General features: G+C 46.6%; 1 protein-coding gene across 1 annotated transcript in view; it reads left to right on the top strand.

Moving 5' to 3' along the window:
* Positions 1-17513, top strand: part of LOC306760109 (uncharacterized protein) — a 53630-nt gene that overhangs the window by 24024 nt on the left and 12093 nt on the right. Inside the window, exon 2 of the mRNA XM_079245898.1 lies at positions 14654-16177. Coding sequence (XP_079102024.1) covers positions 14851-16177 — 1327 coding nt within the window. The 5' untranslated portion in view covers positions 14654-14850. The remainder of the gene's footprint in view (positions 1-14653; positions 16178-17513) is intronic.

Genomic DNA, 17513 nt, shown 5'->3' with positions numbered 1-17513 from the left:
CTGAAGACGGCGGTCTGAAGACGTGGTCTGAAGACGGCGGTCTGAAGACGTGGTCTGGAGACGGCGGTCTGAAGACGTGGTCTGAAGACGGCGGTCTGAAGACGGCGGACTGGAGACGGCGGTCTGGAGACGGCGGTCTGAAGACGGCGGTCTGGAGACGGCGGTCTGAAGACGGCGGTCTGAAGACGGCGGACTGGAGACGGCGGTCTGGAGACGGCGGTCTGAAGACGTGGTCTGAAGACGGCGGTCTGAAGACGGCGGTCTGGAGACGGCGGTCTGAAGGCGGCGGCGATCTGAAGACGTGGTCTGAAGACGGCGGACTGGCAGCGCCTGCAGAGACGAAAGGCGTGTCTCGCATGGCGTGAATCTCCTCAGACGTCCTTCCGTCACGGCGCTGCGAACAAGCTGATTAAAAGTCTGTCCTGCGACTCGTCCTCGTCTTAGTCTGGACACGGTTTCCGCTCAGCTTAGCCTCAATCTGAGAGGTCACTGGTTCAATTCCCACAGCAGCCTGCAGCCAAATGCCAGCTCTTTATCGCCGTGGCAACGGGATGAAACCTCAGAAAGTCTGAGCCTGATTAATGTCATGTGACTGTCGAAGCTCGGAGCTGGATATTTCACCTGAACACCAGCGTCAGCTTCACCGCTCGTCTTCGTGCTTCTCTCGCTCCGGCGTGCGGACGTGGTGATGCGGCGTCTATTCTCACCGCCGCGTGAGTCACACAGTTTCCTCTATGTCTGGGAAACATGAGCAGCGCCTGCTGGTGTTCGTCTGCAGCTCCGAATTCATCGTTTTGTCACCAGAAGTTTGAATTGGATTGAAATCAGAGAGAAAAGAATCAGGAGCCGAGGGGGGAAATATGAACCCGCCGATCTGTAAAGAAACAAACGCATCATCTCAGATGTTTATGGGATGATCTCCTGGAAGAACAGACAGAAAGGACGTCCGCAGCTTTTCCAGACACAAGCTGCAGCATCGTGTGTGTGTGTGTGTGTGTGTGTGTGTGTGTGTGTGTGTGTGTGTGTGTGAAGATGAGGAGCTATTATCGCTGCCCATTGACCCCCGTTACATCTGCATCAACAGGCATCCGGAGGAATGAAAACGCTCTCGCTCCGGCGTGCACACGCTGCTGCGCGCATCAGAAAGGCGTCAGCACGAACTTCTGCACTTTTAACCTGAATCCTACGAGCTCTGGAAATGTCTGCAGGCGTGAGAACATGTGACGACCATCGAGGGTAAAGATAAACCTGCCTGCAGACCGCCGTGCACGCGTTTAAATCACAAGTTCCATCATACTGAAAACCGCGCTTCGTCTTTGTAGCAGCAGCTGAAACAGAATAAACAAGGCTGGGATTGTGGGGCGGTTTGAGGAGGGGGACCGTTTTCACTGCGACACCATTTAACTCCACAGTGACCCATGGTAACACCGCCATTTATCACATTTTCATATAAAAAACAAGATCGCGATCAGTACTATGTTACTAAGAGACCCAAAAGCAACTTCCTGTTAAATTCAATTCAATTCAACTTTATTTATATAGCGTCAAATCACGGCAATGCCATCTCAAGACGCTTTACAGACAGAGGGGAAAACATCATGAAGGCCAATTCATAACAGCCTATATAAGGAAACCAACAGATTGAGTTGAGTCCAACTCAATCTCCCATCCTGAGCAAGCACACTGGCAACAGTGGGAAGGAAAAAACTCCCTTTTAACAGGAAGGAAACCTCCGGCAGAACCCGGCTCAGGACAGGCAGCCATCTGCCTCTGCTGTGTGGGGGGAAGAGGACAGAAAGACAACAGGAACTGCTACTCCCGGCCAGGGAGACCTGCTGAGACAGGAGACATACATGTTAATGATGCAACACTGTTATGGGGGGGGGGTTAAAGAAAGCGATAAAGAGAAAAAGAAAGAAGCTCAGTGTATCAGGAAATGTCCCTCAGCATTTAAACCTTGGTGATGTCCAGTCAGGAGCATCCAGATATCCACGAGAAGAAAAGTAGCGGTTCTCTCTGCTGGAACGAAGACATGAGCTCGTTTCTGATGCAGCTGTCGGCTTTGTGAAGGGAGTTCTGTTCTTTCTGGTTCTGATTGGTCTGATTGATCCGTTGATACATGTTGCGTTAGAGCTGGGCGATATGACCTCTAATATCCCGATATTCTTATGTCATGTCATACGATATATATCTCGATATTTACCTCAGCCTTGAATTAATGCTTTGGTGCATACAATCACATCAGTAAGATGATTTTGTGTCTCCATTAAAACACAATTGCATTAAGATATGCTGATTTTAAACATTCATGCCAAAACGATGAAATTGTAACGAAGCAAATTAATCTAAACCGTATTTATTGAACATTTAAAGCAGCGGCAGAAATTTTAAAACAAAATAAAGACTCAGTTGCATCATTGCTGGTTGCTGCGGCACTTTCTTCGCAGTGACACCGGCCGGAGATGCGCTTGTGAGGAGTTTCAACCACTCCTAGCGCTCTAGAGACTTTTCAAATGATGAAATAAATGTGTGGCACTACGACCTTTTGTGGTGACGCGTTTGCGACATACTTTGCATACGACGGTTGTTTGGTCGACATCCTCTCTACGGTTTCCAAACCACCACCAGATGACGGATCCTGGACTGTTTTTCTACGGAACAAATTCTTTCTCCATTGTTTGTAACTCGCGCTGCTACCGGAGTTCTCTGCTAGAGAAGCTGCTACACGCAGCCTCTCATGACGTAGCACGTAGCTCACGTTATGTACGTAACGAGGTGCGCTTGATTTAACTCTCTGTGCAAAGCGGTGCAGAGAGTCCAGGAGGAGGGAGGAAACCCCGCCCACAGCTAAAAACAACTGCGTGACAACAGGATACTCGAATATGACGAATATAGACATTTATATATCCCACAGGGGACTAGCCATGATATCTGGAGTATATTCGATATATCGCCCATCACCAGTTAGATCTGCTGGTTGGAGAATCTTCCAGATCCATGTTACTGGAGCACTTTTTTAGAGTAAGTTAGACCATTTAATTTGTTTTCTATTGTCATTTTGTTGATTAAAAACATCATTCTAACCAAACTGTAGGGGGCGTAACACGAAGGAATCTGAGGATGCGGGTTGTTTTTCGTCTCCACTGACCAACGAAACGCTTTACGTGTGACTCCCATCGGCTTGCAGAGCAAAACGAGGACGATGGCTTCACCGCCAGGTCATTTGCATGAACGTAGATGTCCTCCGTCCCTGCTGCATGGCAACAAGCCGCCAACAGAAGGCGACGCCTTGCAGACGATACTTTCCCTCAACGTGCATCTGGCGTTCAGGTTGAGACGCTGCAGAGTGAATACAAAACACAAGATAGTTTTCTGCATAACTGTCTCATTTACATCCCAGCAGATATTATTTATATTCTGCAGGCTGCAGAATATAAGCTGTAAGAATGCAGGCTTTAAGAAGAAAAACGGGCGATGGTTTAACAACCTGCTTTATTGTTTAGAAGATTTTTAATGACTCGTGAATTTTATCAATAATAAAGATAAACGTGTTTAGCATTTCTTTAGCTCATTACTGCTTCACAATTTTACTATTTTTACTACATTATTAACATTTTATTTAAAGAAAAAACAGTTATTGTTGTCTAAGGGAAAATACGTAGTCATTTTTATTTTGCTTGGTGCAAAGTTTAAAGACATAAATAATAACAAAAGGGAATAAACACATAAATAACTTAATACTAAATAAACTGAAATCTGAATCTTCTGTTTGCAAATCTGAAAGCACAGCGCCTATTCCACCACTTAAATAAATCAATAATTAATTTAGCTTTCTATCAATATATAATATTACATACTACATTGATATTATGTTAATTTTTTTGTATATTCCCATCAGCGTAACTGAAGACACAATAATAACTAAAAAGATTAAATAAACAATTAACCCCCTCCTAATTTCTTCACCTTGTAAAATAATTTATACGTATATTTAAACATTGGTTTACATTTGGAACTTCTCCGAGCGTTTTTCACATTGTGCGTTAGCTCAACGCTGCCCCCTCCTGGTTTCTGGTGGTACTGCTGCATCAATGTCAGGTCATGTGACTGGAAAGGCCCCGAAAACGGACCAAACGACATAAAGGATGAAGGACGGAGGAAATTTTCCCTTTATGTGTTTCATGTTGAGTATAAAAGCGTCTTATTTCTGCTTTCCAGGTAAACGGTGCGTGCGAGACGATAGCAAGCAGAAATGTCTAGCGGTCAGATGTGGAAGAACTCGGTAACAGTTTGGAACTACAATCGGCCCGAGACCGCTTGGTTCTGATCCAGTTCCATGTTTTACTCTGATGGAAACACAAGTTCTCCTGCAATAGCCAACCAGATTTCTCTCCGTTTCCGTCAACAGAGCCGATAAATACTTTAAGTCTGAGTCTGGACTTTCAGGGCCTCCAGAAACCAGATGCTGCTGGGTCTCTGTGAGCGGTTTAACCAGTAGAAACCAGTCCGGTTCTCCTCCCTTCACACGGTTTTGATGGAACTGAATCTCCGTTCGAACGTCGTCTTTGTGAGGAAACGAAGGACGAGCTTCTGGAATGATGTGTAATCAGAATTTCCTGATCTGATCTGCAGATCCGTTCATTTAGTCACTAAACAGGATAAATTCAGCAGTAATGAGGCGTAATGCCATCGACCGTCAGGTTCTGCAGGGTTCTGAGGGTTCTACGGGGTTCTGTATGGTTCTGCATGGCTCTACTGGGTTCTGCGGGGTTCTACAGTGTTCTGTGGGGTTCTGTAGGATTCTACGGGGTTCTGTAGGGTTCTGCATGGTTCTACTGGGTTCTGTGGGGTTCTACTGGGTTCTGCGGGGTTTTACAGAGTTCTGCAGGGTTCTACAGAATTCTGCAGGGTTCTGTAGGATTCTACGGGGTTCTGTAGGATTCTACGGGGTTCTGTAGGGTTCTGTATGGCTCTACTGGGTTCTGCGGGGTTCTACAGTGTTCTGCAGGGTTCTGTAGGATTCTACGGGGTTCTGTAGGGTTCTGCATGGTTCTACTGGGTTCTGCAGGGTTCTGCGGGGTTTTACAGAGTTCTACAGAGTTCTGCAGGGTTCTGTGGGGTTCTGTAGGATTCTACGGGGTTCTGTAGGGTTCTGCATGGTTCTGCATGGTTCTACTGGGTTCTGTGGGGTTCTGCAGGGTTCTGTAGGATTCTACGAGGTTCTGTAGGGTTCTGCAGGGTTCTGTAGGGTTCTGAGGGGTTCTGTATGTTTCTTTAGGGTTCTGTGAGGTTCTGTGGGGCTCTACGGGGTTCTGTAGGGTTCTGTATGGTTCTGCATTCTTCTGTGGGGCTCTACAGGGTTCTGTAGGGTTCTGTGGGGTTCTACCGGGTTCTGTGGGGTTCTACCGGGTTCTACAGGGTTCTGTAGGGTTCTGTGAGGTTCTGTGGGGCTCTACGGGTTTCTGCAGGGTTTTGTAGGGTTTGTGAGGTTCTGGGGGGCTCTACGGGGTTCTGTAGGGTTCTGCAGGATTCTGTAGGGTTCTGTGAGGTTCTGCAGGGTTCTGTGAGGTTCTGCAGGGTTCTACTGGGTTCTGCGGGGTTTTACAGAGTTCTGCAGGGTTCTACAGAATTCTGCAGGGTTCTGTGGGGTTCTGTAGGATTCTACGGGGTTCTGTAGGGTTCTGCATGGCTCTACTGGGTTCTGCGGGGTTCTACAGTGTTCTGTAGGGTTCTGCATGGTTCTACTGGGTTCTGTGGGGTTCTGCAGGGTTCTACTGGGTTCTGCAGGGTTTTACAGAGTTCTACAGAGTTCTGCAGGGTTCTGTAGGATTCTACGGGGTTCTGTAGGGTTCTGCATGGTTCTACTGGGTTCTGTGGGGTTCTATCGAGTTCTGCAGGGTTCTGTAGGATTCTACGAGGTTCTGTAGGGTTCTGCAGGGTTCTGTAGGGTTCTGAGGGGTTCTGTATGTTTCTTTAGGGTTCTGTGAGGTTCTGTGGGGCTCTACGGGGTTCTGTAGGGTTCTGTATGGTTCTGCATTCTTCTGTGGGGTTCTGTAGGGTTCTGTGGGGCTCTACGGGGTTCTGTAGGGTTCTGTGGGGTTCTACAGGGTTCTGTAGGGTTCTGTGAGGTTCTGTGGGGCTCTACGGGTTTCTGCAGGGTTTTGTAGGGTTTGTGAGGTTCTGGGGGGCTCTACGGGGTTCTGTAGGGTTCTGTGAGGTTCTGCGGTGTTCTGTAGGATTCTGTAGGGTTCTGTGAGGTTCTGCGGTGTTCTGCAGGGTTCTGTGGGGTTCTGTAGGGTTCTACGGGGATCTGCCTGATTCTGCATGGTTCTGTGAGGTTCTGCAGGATTCTGTAGGGTTCTGTGAGGTTCTGCGGTGTTCTGCAGGGTTCTGTGGGGTTCTGCAGGGTTCTGTGGGGTTCTGTAGGGTTCTACAGGGATCTGCCTGATTCTGCATGGTTCTGTGAGGTTCTGCAGGATTCTGCAGGGTTCTGCGGTGTTCTGCAGGGTTCTGTGAGGTTCTGCGGTGTTCTGCAGGGTTCTGTGGGGTTCTACCGGGTTCTACAGGGTTCTGCCTGATTCTGCATGGTTCTGTGAGGTTCTGCAGGATTCTGTAGGGTTCTGTGAGGTTCTGCGGTGTTCTGCAGGGTTCTGTGAGGTTCTGCGGTGTTCTGCAGGGTTCTGCCTGATTCTGCATGGTTCTGTGAGGTTCTGCAGGATTCTGTAGGGTTCTGTGAGGTTCTGCGGTGTTCTGCAGGGTTCTGTGAGGTTCTGCGGTGTTCTGCAGGGTTCTGTGGGGTTCTACCGGGTTCTACAGGGTTCTGCCTGATTCTGCATGGTTCTGTGAGGTTCTGCAGGATTCTGTAGGGTTCTGTGAGGTTCTGCGGTGTTCTGCAGGGTTCTGTGAGGTTCTGCGGTGTTCTGCAGGGTTCTGTGGGGTTCTACCGGGTTCTACAGGGTTCTGCCTGATTCTGCATGGTTCTGCAGGGTTCTGTAGGGTTCTGCATGGTTCTGCAGGAACATTCACCCCACCAGACCGAGTGGCCTCATCTTTGTCTGGCTTTCCTCTCATTCCGGGTGGATTTTTTGGTCTCAGCGCCGGTCGGGCTGCAGCAGCGTCAGGCGAGTTGGATGTGAGGCTGGAGCCCCGAGGTTTTTCTGGAACAACATCAGACGGAGGAGGAAGACAAAATGGAGGGATGAGAGGAGGAGTGCTGCAGAAATGGGCTGGTTGTGATCGTCTGCTTTTTACTGTTCACCGCCATCTGTCCGTCTGTCTGCGTCGCTGTCTGGTTTTTCCTCTCCAGCAACGCATTTTCTGTCTCCTTCCTCTCATTTTCACTTGTTTCTCTTTTATTCCTCCCCCCTTCCCTCCCGTTGAGCGCCTCTCTGTCTGCATACACACACTCATTCATTCATCTCCTCATCATTCACCTTCATCGTCTCTGTTTCCGTCCTTATCTCCTCGTCTGTCTGTGAGAAGGCGCAGCTTCATCGTGAAAAAAGAGCAAATCAAGGTCGTCGGCGCTGAACAGCGTGAAATGGGGTTCATTCATCAGCCTGTTCGTCCTGCAGGACGACTCCAGCAGGTGTCCAGGTGAGGTCAGCACCACCTATGACACCTGCGGGCTGCTAGGAACATGTAGTAATCTGACTCGCTGCGTTTCCATCAACCGTATCATTTAAACTGGGTCCCATACAACTCCTTAATAAAAGACGTCCCTCATCTCTACATCACGTTAACGTTTTTGCTGGTTTCTACTCTGAAGAGGAAAAACTTTCCACAGCTGGAGGTTTGATTCCCGTCCTGCCACCAGACATTAAAAACCCTCCAACCACTTGGACGCTTTCAGTTCTGCTGTTGTGAAACTGAGCAGCTCATTGTTACGGTGTGTTCAGACCAAGAGCATCAAGAGCAACAGGTTTTGAGCGTCGGCGTGACGCGCGTCAAAAGCCAGAGATGGAAAATCTGAACGTTTGCCGCACGCGTCAACCAATCAGAGCGATCAGCTCCTGGAGGATTCCTGTGGTGAACCCAGACACGGGGCTGAGACGTCCTACGACAGCGTTCCTCATGCGGCTCTCTGACTCTTGCCTTGCGGCTCGTGAAGCAGCCGCTGGCTTTCTGAAAATGCATCTAAACAAGTCATAATGATCCTCAACGCTGCAGTTCTCTCCACAAACAAGAGCTGCAGGCTGCTTGCAGAAACTCTGCTGTCCTAACGGCCCTAACTGACCCTGTCAGAGTTGCCAGTTCTGGCTGATTTCAGCTGCAGTGAACTCCACCAAAGAGCTGCTCCGTCGGTAGCTCCGTATATATAATGAAAAAGAAACGCCCACATTCTGGAGGCATTATTGTATTTTCACCGCATACTGTTGCATAAGAAACCATTACTACGTGTAATATGTAGGATAACCATTCCTTGCTAAAAAGCTGAATGCTACTGATTTGGCAACGTAGCAGGATACGTTGCCTAGCAACTTGCCTTGTTTATCTATTTTGTCTTCCTCCTCCCTCTGATGTTGTTCCAGCTCTCTGCTGAGTGCGGCTCTTGTTGCATTAACAGTGACTATCACTGCCCTATGACAACATTCTCCAGCTTTATTTATTAAATAAAACCATGTCATCTCTCTACTGAATCCGCCATCATTCAGACTGACTGGAAGGAAATCTCCGCCTTTTCCCCTCGTTTTTCCGCCGCGTTTGCCGCTCGCTCCAGACAACGGCAAACGCATCAGGAGCTTTTGGGCGTCGGACACAAAAGTGCCAGTTTAGTGACCAGCGTCGAGCGTTCAGCGTTCTGAGCGTTTGGTCTGAACACACCGTGAATGTGCTGGGAAGCTAATCTGCTAGCTAAATCTGCTAGCTAAACCTCCGTCAGCAGGTTTTAAGTTTTGTAAACCAGGATTTTGGAGAGTCATGCCGGTCCTGCTCACCATCAATGCCAACATCAGAGCTGAACTGGTTTGGAAAGGGCAAAGTTTGCTCGCTCGTTGTTGAGGAACAGCTAATAGCTAATTAACAGTCACTAGATAACAGCAGCTAGCTTTTAGAAAACAATGTGACGTCACTGCGAATGGTTCTGTGTGGTTAACTAAACCATGTTGCTTTTGCTGCCCCCTTCTGGCTGCACTATGCAGGTGATTTCCAGAGTGTTGGGGGCCTTATGGTGCATAAACTGCACGAGCTTCAGACACGCTTCTGCTGACAGTCTCTACTGTCGGAAACCTCTTTCTGCTTTCAGTTAAACTGAATCTTTGCACAGAAATGATTTGTCAGGAAGATTTATTGATATGAAATTGATCCGTGGAGCAGCTCAGACAGGTTCCGAATGCTTCACTCCCCCAATAAGATGAGCGGGTGGTATTTTACAAGTATAAAAAGATTTAACTGATCAGAATAGAGGCGGTCCTTGGTTTACAAACAAGTTCCATTCCTACACCGCGGCGTAATCCGAAATTGTGCGTATGTAGGATTTTTACCCCCTTAATTACTTAATACCTATCTAAATACACGTATTATACATCATATTACTGAAAAACAGTACAAGTAATTAAAATAGACATTTCAATTCAAATAAAATGAATATACATGCACTGAGGCGTCGTCTCTGCCTCTGCGTCGCGAGTTGTAAGAGCTTATGCGGAACCTCGTAACTTAGAAACTTGCTCTATTTTTATTTATTACATTTATTAAATGTGTTGTAAAGTCGAAATGATGTAAGTCGAGAACTACGTAACCCGAGGACCGCCTGTAATCTGAATCACGTTTATTGCAGACTGCTGAGAAGCTGAGCGGACGTACAAGCTTTACGTCTCTGCACCGATAACTGGAACCGGTTTGTAAATAAGGAAAAATATTTGACTGTTCTCTGGTAAATTATTAGTTTAAGTAGTTGAACAATAGTTTTGTTTTTCCACTCAGAAATGTTGGAGTTATGCTACCAGATGATCCTGACATGTTAGACCGTTCTATCTCCATGTTTGTAGTTCTTTGTAGTTTTTTATGGTAAAGGTGATGTTGACAGAAATTGCAAGAGGTGGAATTAAACCATAAAGACACGCTGAACTCACCAAAACTGTTTGGCTCCCTGACGAAGGCCTGTCAGCAGAAACTGCTGCTGGGGCCCTTAAAGTTCGCCATGACGATGCCCTGAAAGCATTTAATTTGTTTTAAAAGGATGTGCCTTGTAGTTTTGCAGAGTAAAAGCCCATTTATGCAGCTTTTACATACGTTTCTAACGTCAAAACTGTCATAGTTCCATGCCTTCTTTACGTTAACGTGGTTGTGAGCCAACACATCCACCAGATGGCAGAGTTCACCTCCGACTTCTGTTCCATACGGTAACAAACATGGAGAAGATGGAGGATGGCGGTCAACGTGGCCATTAAATATGTCACAACTTCTTCTTCTCTGCTCCTTTTTTGGGTCTAACGTCGCCTACACTGGCTCGACACTGAAGGTACGATGTTCGCAAAGTCAGGGTACGGATCCACAAAGGCCCCGAAAACGGACCAAATTAAACATGAAAAGGTCACATAAGACAGACAACGTTCTTTCTTTAAGATCAGTTCGATCTTAAAGAACTTAAAGAACTGAACCTGGTTTTCTGTGTGTTCCTGCTCCCACACACCTGATTCTAAATAAATGGCATAGCCATGGTGTAGACTGTCAACCTTATACAACAGAAGTACCTGCTATTATGTTGATGGTCTCCGTTTCCATCTGTAGTCAACCAGCAGCCGGGTAAATGAGTTACAGGCGAACAGTGACGTCAAACTCAGAGCAGAGAAAATCCAGACTGACTCCAGTCACAATAAAGGTAGAAATTAAACCTTGATGCCAAGACAATAGGCGTTATCTGGAATCGCAGACCATACCATAAAACATAAACTGGGCCGAAAGTTGCCTTTATGGTTGCCACTGGTATGATTTTCATTGGTTGGATCAGTGACGACTGGTGAGTGAATAATAGAGATTTACAGGAAGTCAAAGGACTGAAAAGGTTTGTTGTCTCTGTATCGTAATAAATCCACGACGGTGCTTCAAAGTGATACAACTTCAGGTTATTTTACGATGTTTTATGGTGGCCGAGGTGCAAAGTTTAAAGTTGGGTGGTGATACAAACTCACCACTTGTCAGTTGGGTTGTAAAACTCTGTCTTGGTTTTGGATGAAGACGCGGCACCAGGGAAGATGTTGCAGGACAGAAAATGTACGTCAGACTCATTTCCATCACCTGGTTTGTAGGAAATAAACTCGTGGGTCGTCCAGAAGAATCTCGTCCGGCTCATGAGACTTTACAAGGACTGAGACTTATGCAAGGTAGCCGCGTAATTATTTTAAGGTTTTCTTCTTGCTGCAGAGAATTTTCTCCGGCTTTTTGAAGCTTTTCTGCCTCATTTTCTTTTCTAAAACTCTGAAATTCACTGTTGTTTGTTCCACACCCTCTTTACCGGAAATGAACTGGTCACAACCCCCTACGTCATTTAGGGACACTTAAATGTGAAGAAATTGTTTCTATTACACTTTTGCGACATATTTCTCCATTGTAACATCTGAAGAACCACCTTTATATTTGAGACTTTGTTGGAAAGGTAGGTGTTTCCATTAGCCGGTTTTTATTGCAATATTTAGTTTTTGTGCAATCCTAGGTGTAATGGAAACACACCTAGTGTCTTAGTGTCTTTAAATACCACGTTGCATACATCTTCTTACTTCCTCACTGCCTCAAACAGGTTTCATTCAACTAACATGTAACTTTCTGACCTTAAATATGTTTTGTAATGGCAATCTTGCTTTTATTGTGCACATTTCTGGAGCCTCCGTTGCTCAGCAGTGTCTCGGTAGAGGTATGAACCTTTTCCTTCAGGAGGTTGTGATAATTGCTAGCTGAGTTTTGCTTGGACACTTAGACTAGATATTGTTGGTTTTAAACATGCTCCATGGCTGATTAGGTAAAGAAACGCAGGAGACCAGGCTTACTGGCAACCAGTCTGACGCTTACTGGCTGGAGAGATCTCAGAGTTAGAGAATCACTGAGCAAAGAAGCTGTTCAGCTTCGTTGAATCTTTTGCATTCATGGAAGAATGGAAGGAACTTTCTGCTTCATGCTTAACTACAGCAAAGTTCTCTACAAACCCCCCGACAGGTAGAACGATGTATTCCACATCTCCAAAGTAAAAAGATCAACCAGTGACTTTACTGAAATATTTGTCCATTTTCTGGCTCATTCAGGGCTAAACCATGACTTAATCAGGATATTCAGGAACTCTGATGCCTCGTATGAAAGGAGCTGCAGTTTGTTTGGAGGAGGAGTTCTTTTTGTGTTGAGAAAGAAAAACTGAGGATTTTAAATGCAAGCATTTGATTAAATCTTGTTCTAATTGAGTGAAACACAGCAAACGAAGAAGTTTGTTGCTTTTAGAACAGCACATAATTCTAACTCATCATGTAGGGAAACATGACGGCAGGGAGTCATCTTAAATTCATATTTATCTGTGAGAGACAAACAGGAAAGGAAACCCAGGAGTCATCGCTGGGCTGGGTGACTGATGACAGACCGAAACACCTTTTACTGCATCTCAGTAAGAATATAACGAAAACACAGAGTGTAATGAAACATTCAGCTTCAGACGGTCTGTTTCTGCTCAACGAATGAACTCTGTGCAAGACTTGAATGAATAGACGCTCAGCGTGTCAGCCAGTAAAGCAGCGAGTGGTCCAGCTGGTCGGCCAGTTCGGCTGCAGATCCAGGTGAGATTATCTGGAGCATGTGATGAATGTGTTTACACCTCACTCGCCTCCACCTGAGAGCCTCTCCGTCTGCATCCGTCCATCCTGCAGGCTGACTCACTGGCTGTTCAATGAATGTCTGGACTCTCCATTGATCTGCTGACTCATTCATTCAGCTCTGAAAGGGCAGATACAACCAGTAAAACTTCCACAGGGGAAGCCTGCTCGTATAGTCCGCCTGCAGAAAAAAAGCAATCCTGAGCATCTGTTGGCAAAAACAGAATATCCAAACCATTAATCAAATATTCCAATGTTTCGTGAGTGTTTAAAACCATGCAATTACACAAAAATTAATGTATTGATATCTTGAAGGGAGTCATTTTTAGATGCCATGTGCAGTTCCTCTGCTGGCCACCAGGGGGTGCATGCTCTTCAAACACAACAAACTAAGAACTTTCTCTGAAATTCAGTAGTTTTATGTTTTTAACCGGCTTTTACCAGAACGTCTCTTTTCCCAGAAGAACCTCCCAACAGGTAAATAAAACTGTGAAACAAGTGCTAAACATAAAAATCATGACAGCACTATTCACAAACTTCAGTTAAACAAGTTATTAGAGTTTTAATTTAACCAAATAGAGACTAATTTACTGAGCTTCAAGTTTTCCAAGGTGCAAAATAAGAGCGTAGTCCAGAAGAAGAGGCGGATGTAGAAACTGCAGAAGTGCAACACCTGCAGGGTTTGTAGCGTTCACATAACAGACATAATGCTCAGTAAGAAATCCGAGAACTTGGTTTTGTTTTTTCGGAACGACTGGTACAACTGGGGAGGTAGGAACGCGTAAAACTCATGTGGACTTAAGAGGGGAATTGTGATCCACTGTGGGAGTGGGCAAGATTCACTATTTAAACAATTCAACGTAATGATTTCCATCCAGCCCTGCGATGGACTGGCGAGCTGTCCAGGGTGTACCCTGCCCTTCGCCCAAAGCCTGCTGGGATAGGCTCCAGCTTCCCCGCGACCCTTCATTGGACCAAGCGGTTTGGAAAATGAATGATTTCCATCTATTTTTCTGAACCACTTAGTCCAGTTCAGGGTTGCAGGAAGTTGGAGTCTATACCAGCAATCATTGGGTGAGAAGTACACCGGAGCAGGTTGCCAACCATCACAGGATCAAAAATGATTATTTTAATGATTAACTGACAGAAATTCAGCTGTAAAATGAACGAAACTGTCCGCCGATCGTCTTCTGTCTCTAGCATATATGGACCTTTGGCGCTAACTTCCTTTTCCCCTGATGGAGGGAATTACCGCATGAGATTGGCTAAGAAACGACTATCCTGTCTTCATTTCAGTCTCTTGATCCTGCTCCTGGATCTGTCTCCACAGAACTTCTCAGAACCAAGCTGTGTCGTAGCCGCTACACCTCGCCAACACGTCTGACTTTGTCTTGGTTCTCTGAGGTTTGCAGCTGAGATGGAGCAGGGGCTCCCAGAGCACCGCCGCCCACCTCGCTCTTCTGAATTACATTAAACAAACCTGCTTTGAAGAGACTCCAAGCAGAAAACATCCGACTTCCAGGAGGACTTTTTACTGCAGCGGTCGGCTGCAAGTGTTGCTTTTCCTGAAAGTTCCCGCTTTGTTGACAGAGGGGGGAGAAAAGCGTTTATGTCCCACGCCGGGTGGGAATTTTGGACGTGTGACTGATTAGGAAACATCATAATTGCATTGCATTCCCCACCGAGAGCCTCTATCACGCTACACTTCATTCCCCATTCAATGCACGGTCTAGACCAGACTACTTGAGTGTCTGTGGTGTTGATTCAGACTATTAACCATCTGTGCCTCTTCCTCCCCCTCCCTCCCATCCCTCTGTCCTCACCCCTATCGCCCTCTCTCCTCCTTGTCCTCTCCTCTGCAGGAGTTTGGCGAACAAGTAGGATGCTGAGTATCTTTCCTCCTCACCACTGCTCTCCATCCTGCTCTCCATGACTTGAAAGCGCTACCGGAGCGGGAGGAACTAAACACCAGACAGAGCGAGGAAGAGGAGGGTAGAAGGCCAGGGAAGGAAGAAGGAAGACACTTTTTTGTTGTTATTGTTTGTTTTCCCTTTCTGAGATGGCAGCAACGGAGGCCAGCGCAGCGCCGGTGGTCCAGGAAGACGGAAAGACCCCCGAAAACAAGCCGGCAGAGGCGGAGCAACCGGCTAAAACCGCGAACTCAGAGACTGTCAACAGAGAGGTTGTTGATAAGGACGGCACGGCTGTCAACAGCGAAGTGGTCGATAACAAAGAGACTGTGAATAATGACACGGCAGCGGCGGGTGCCGAGGAGGGAGACGAAGCAGCCAGTGGCGAAGCAGCACCTCCTCAGAACTCGGAAAACGCCTCCTCCGCAGAGCCCAAGACCTCCTTCCTGGACTCCTTCCTGAACAAGAGCGGCCTGGGGAAGGTGATGAGGAAGAAGAAGGAGCATAGCGCCACCGCCGGAGGAGGCGAGGACAGCCAGGTTGAAGGAAGCGAGAAAGAGGGAGAAAAGGGAGGAGAGGAGGATGCAGCAGGTGAAGGAGGAGCAGAGGGAGGTGCAGAAGGAGAGGCAGCAACAGACAAAGCTGCAGAAAATGGAGAGAAGGAAGAGGAGAAGAAGGGGGAGAAAGGAAAATCTGCAGAGGGAAAGTCCACAGTTCGCGATCTGATCCGGAAGCCGGTGGCGAGGATCTTTTCCCATCGCAGCACCGAGAAAAAGGACGGCGGCGCCGCCGCCGCAGAACCCCAGAAACAGGTCAAGGTTCGGTCCAAGTCCCTGGACCGCCTGGGAGATCCGGAAGCACTTAACGCCCCTGTGGACTCCACGGTGGAGGAGGTAGGAGCTGCAGGAGGCGCAGAGGAAGAACAGAAAGCAGCGTCCTCCTCAGCAGCCAAGCACATGAAGCGCTGGCACTCCTTCAAGAAACTCATGGCTCAGAAAACTCACAAGAAGAGCAGCGGAGGCGAGGACGGTAAGGAGGAGGGAGCAGATGGCGAAGGAGGCGGCGGAGACTCCTCCACGCTGGACTCCAAGGAGTCAGGCCACAAGAGGTGGAAGCTGAAACGCTCCTGGACCTTCCAGGGCCTGAAGCGGGACCCGTCTGTCTCCGGCATCAGCGGCAAGGCCAAGGGTTCGGACAAAGACGGCGAGGACAAGGCGGAGGAGGCGGGTGGAGCCGAGGAGGGGGAAGAAGCCAAAGCCGAAGGAGGAGCAGCAGAGGAGGCCAAGACGGAGGGAGGGGAGGAGAAAGCAGAGGCAGGCGAGGAGGAGAAGGCAGCGACAGCAGGCGGAACGGTGACGCAACATGCCAATGAGATCTGGACCTCCTTTAAGAAGCGGGTCATCCCCAAGAGCAAGCGCGCCAACACGGAGTGCGCCCCCGGTGGCGAGGAGGACGGAACTGCAGCCGCTCCGTCAGGTCAGAACATAAACATTTCACTGGATGTAGCTGCTGGAGAGGTTTTCCGCCATGGTCGGGGTTGTTTTTAGTTAAAGGGACATTTAAAGCTGTAAATAAAACTATAGATATTTAAATACAAAATATTTATTTATTTAAAACCCTTTTTCTTTTAAGAGTTGCCAGACCTGACAGATGTTTTCAGCATCTGGGTGTTTGTTAGATGCTGGTTTAGAGTTAAACATTTCAGAGCTGGGTTAGCTGGTGTTAGCTAACACTCCGACTCTCGGCTTTGTCTTGTTACGAAAACAGATTTAATTTTTGGCACCATGTTTGTCGTCATCTTTGTTTCAGATACTTTTATTAATTTTAGCTACACATTAGCGGCTAGCTGGCTGTCTTCTGTTAAACAACTCTCTAGCTGCGTTTTCATTACATTCTTTCGCAAAATAAAAGTGATATTTATAAGTTCTGGGAAGAAAAAATTGCTATTTGCAGGTGTTTCTATTCAACGGTATTTAGCACATAAGCCTCACTTGTCGTAAAATCTCTACCAGCTGATGAGATTTTACAAGAATAGAGGCTAATGCAAGCAGACACATGGCGTTATTTTGGGGTTTTCTACCTGCTGTGAAGAATTCACTACGGCTTTTCTCCCTCATTTTCTTTTCTAAAACTGTGAAATTCGCCGTTTTTCGTTCCACAGTGCACCATCTTTACTGGAAATGAACTGGTCACGACCCCCCACGTCATGTCCGGCACACGTAAATGCAAAAAAAAAGTGTTTCCATGACACTTTTGCGATATATATCTACATCGAAACGTCAGAAAAATCACTTCATGAGAGTGTAAAAAGTTTTAGCAATATTTGAGACTTTTTTTTCTAGATGTAGGTGGGTTTTTTTTTATTGCGATATTTAGTTTTTGTGCAGTTTGTGATGGAAACACAGCTTTTGACACATTACTGCCATCAAGTGGTGGGAAGCTGCTTGCGATGGACCTTCTCATAGATAATTGGCAAAGCAAGTTTATTTATATAGCACAATTCAACAACAGGGTGATTCAAAGTGCTTTACATAGACAATAAAACATTATTTGTTTACTTATTATGGATCCCCATTAGTTGCAACCAAGGCAGCAACTAATTTTCCTGGCGTCCATTATCAAGCAAAATTACAGTCGTTCAATGTATATACAAGATTTCAAACATACAAAACATATAATTATATTATATTACCATCCATTAAAACCATAAAAACTAGTAAGTACAACTGTTAATAAAACTAGGCTTACATTTACTTAACGCTTTTTTAGTTTGTAATCTGGTACTTTCTAAAATAAGACGCATAATTTAAAA

Source organism: Telmatherina bonti (genome assembly GCF_933228915.1).
Source record: "Telmatherina bonti genome assembly, chromosome: 9".
Lineage (NCBI taxonomy): Eukaryota > Metazoa > Chordata > Actinopteri > Atheriniformes > Telmatherinidae > Telmatherina > Telmatherina bonti.
The sequence above is the reverse complement of the archived record's forward strand: the minus strand, read 5'-3'. Positions and strand labels throughout refer to the sequence as shown.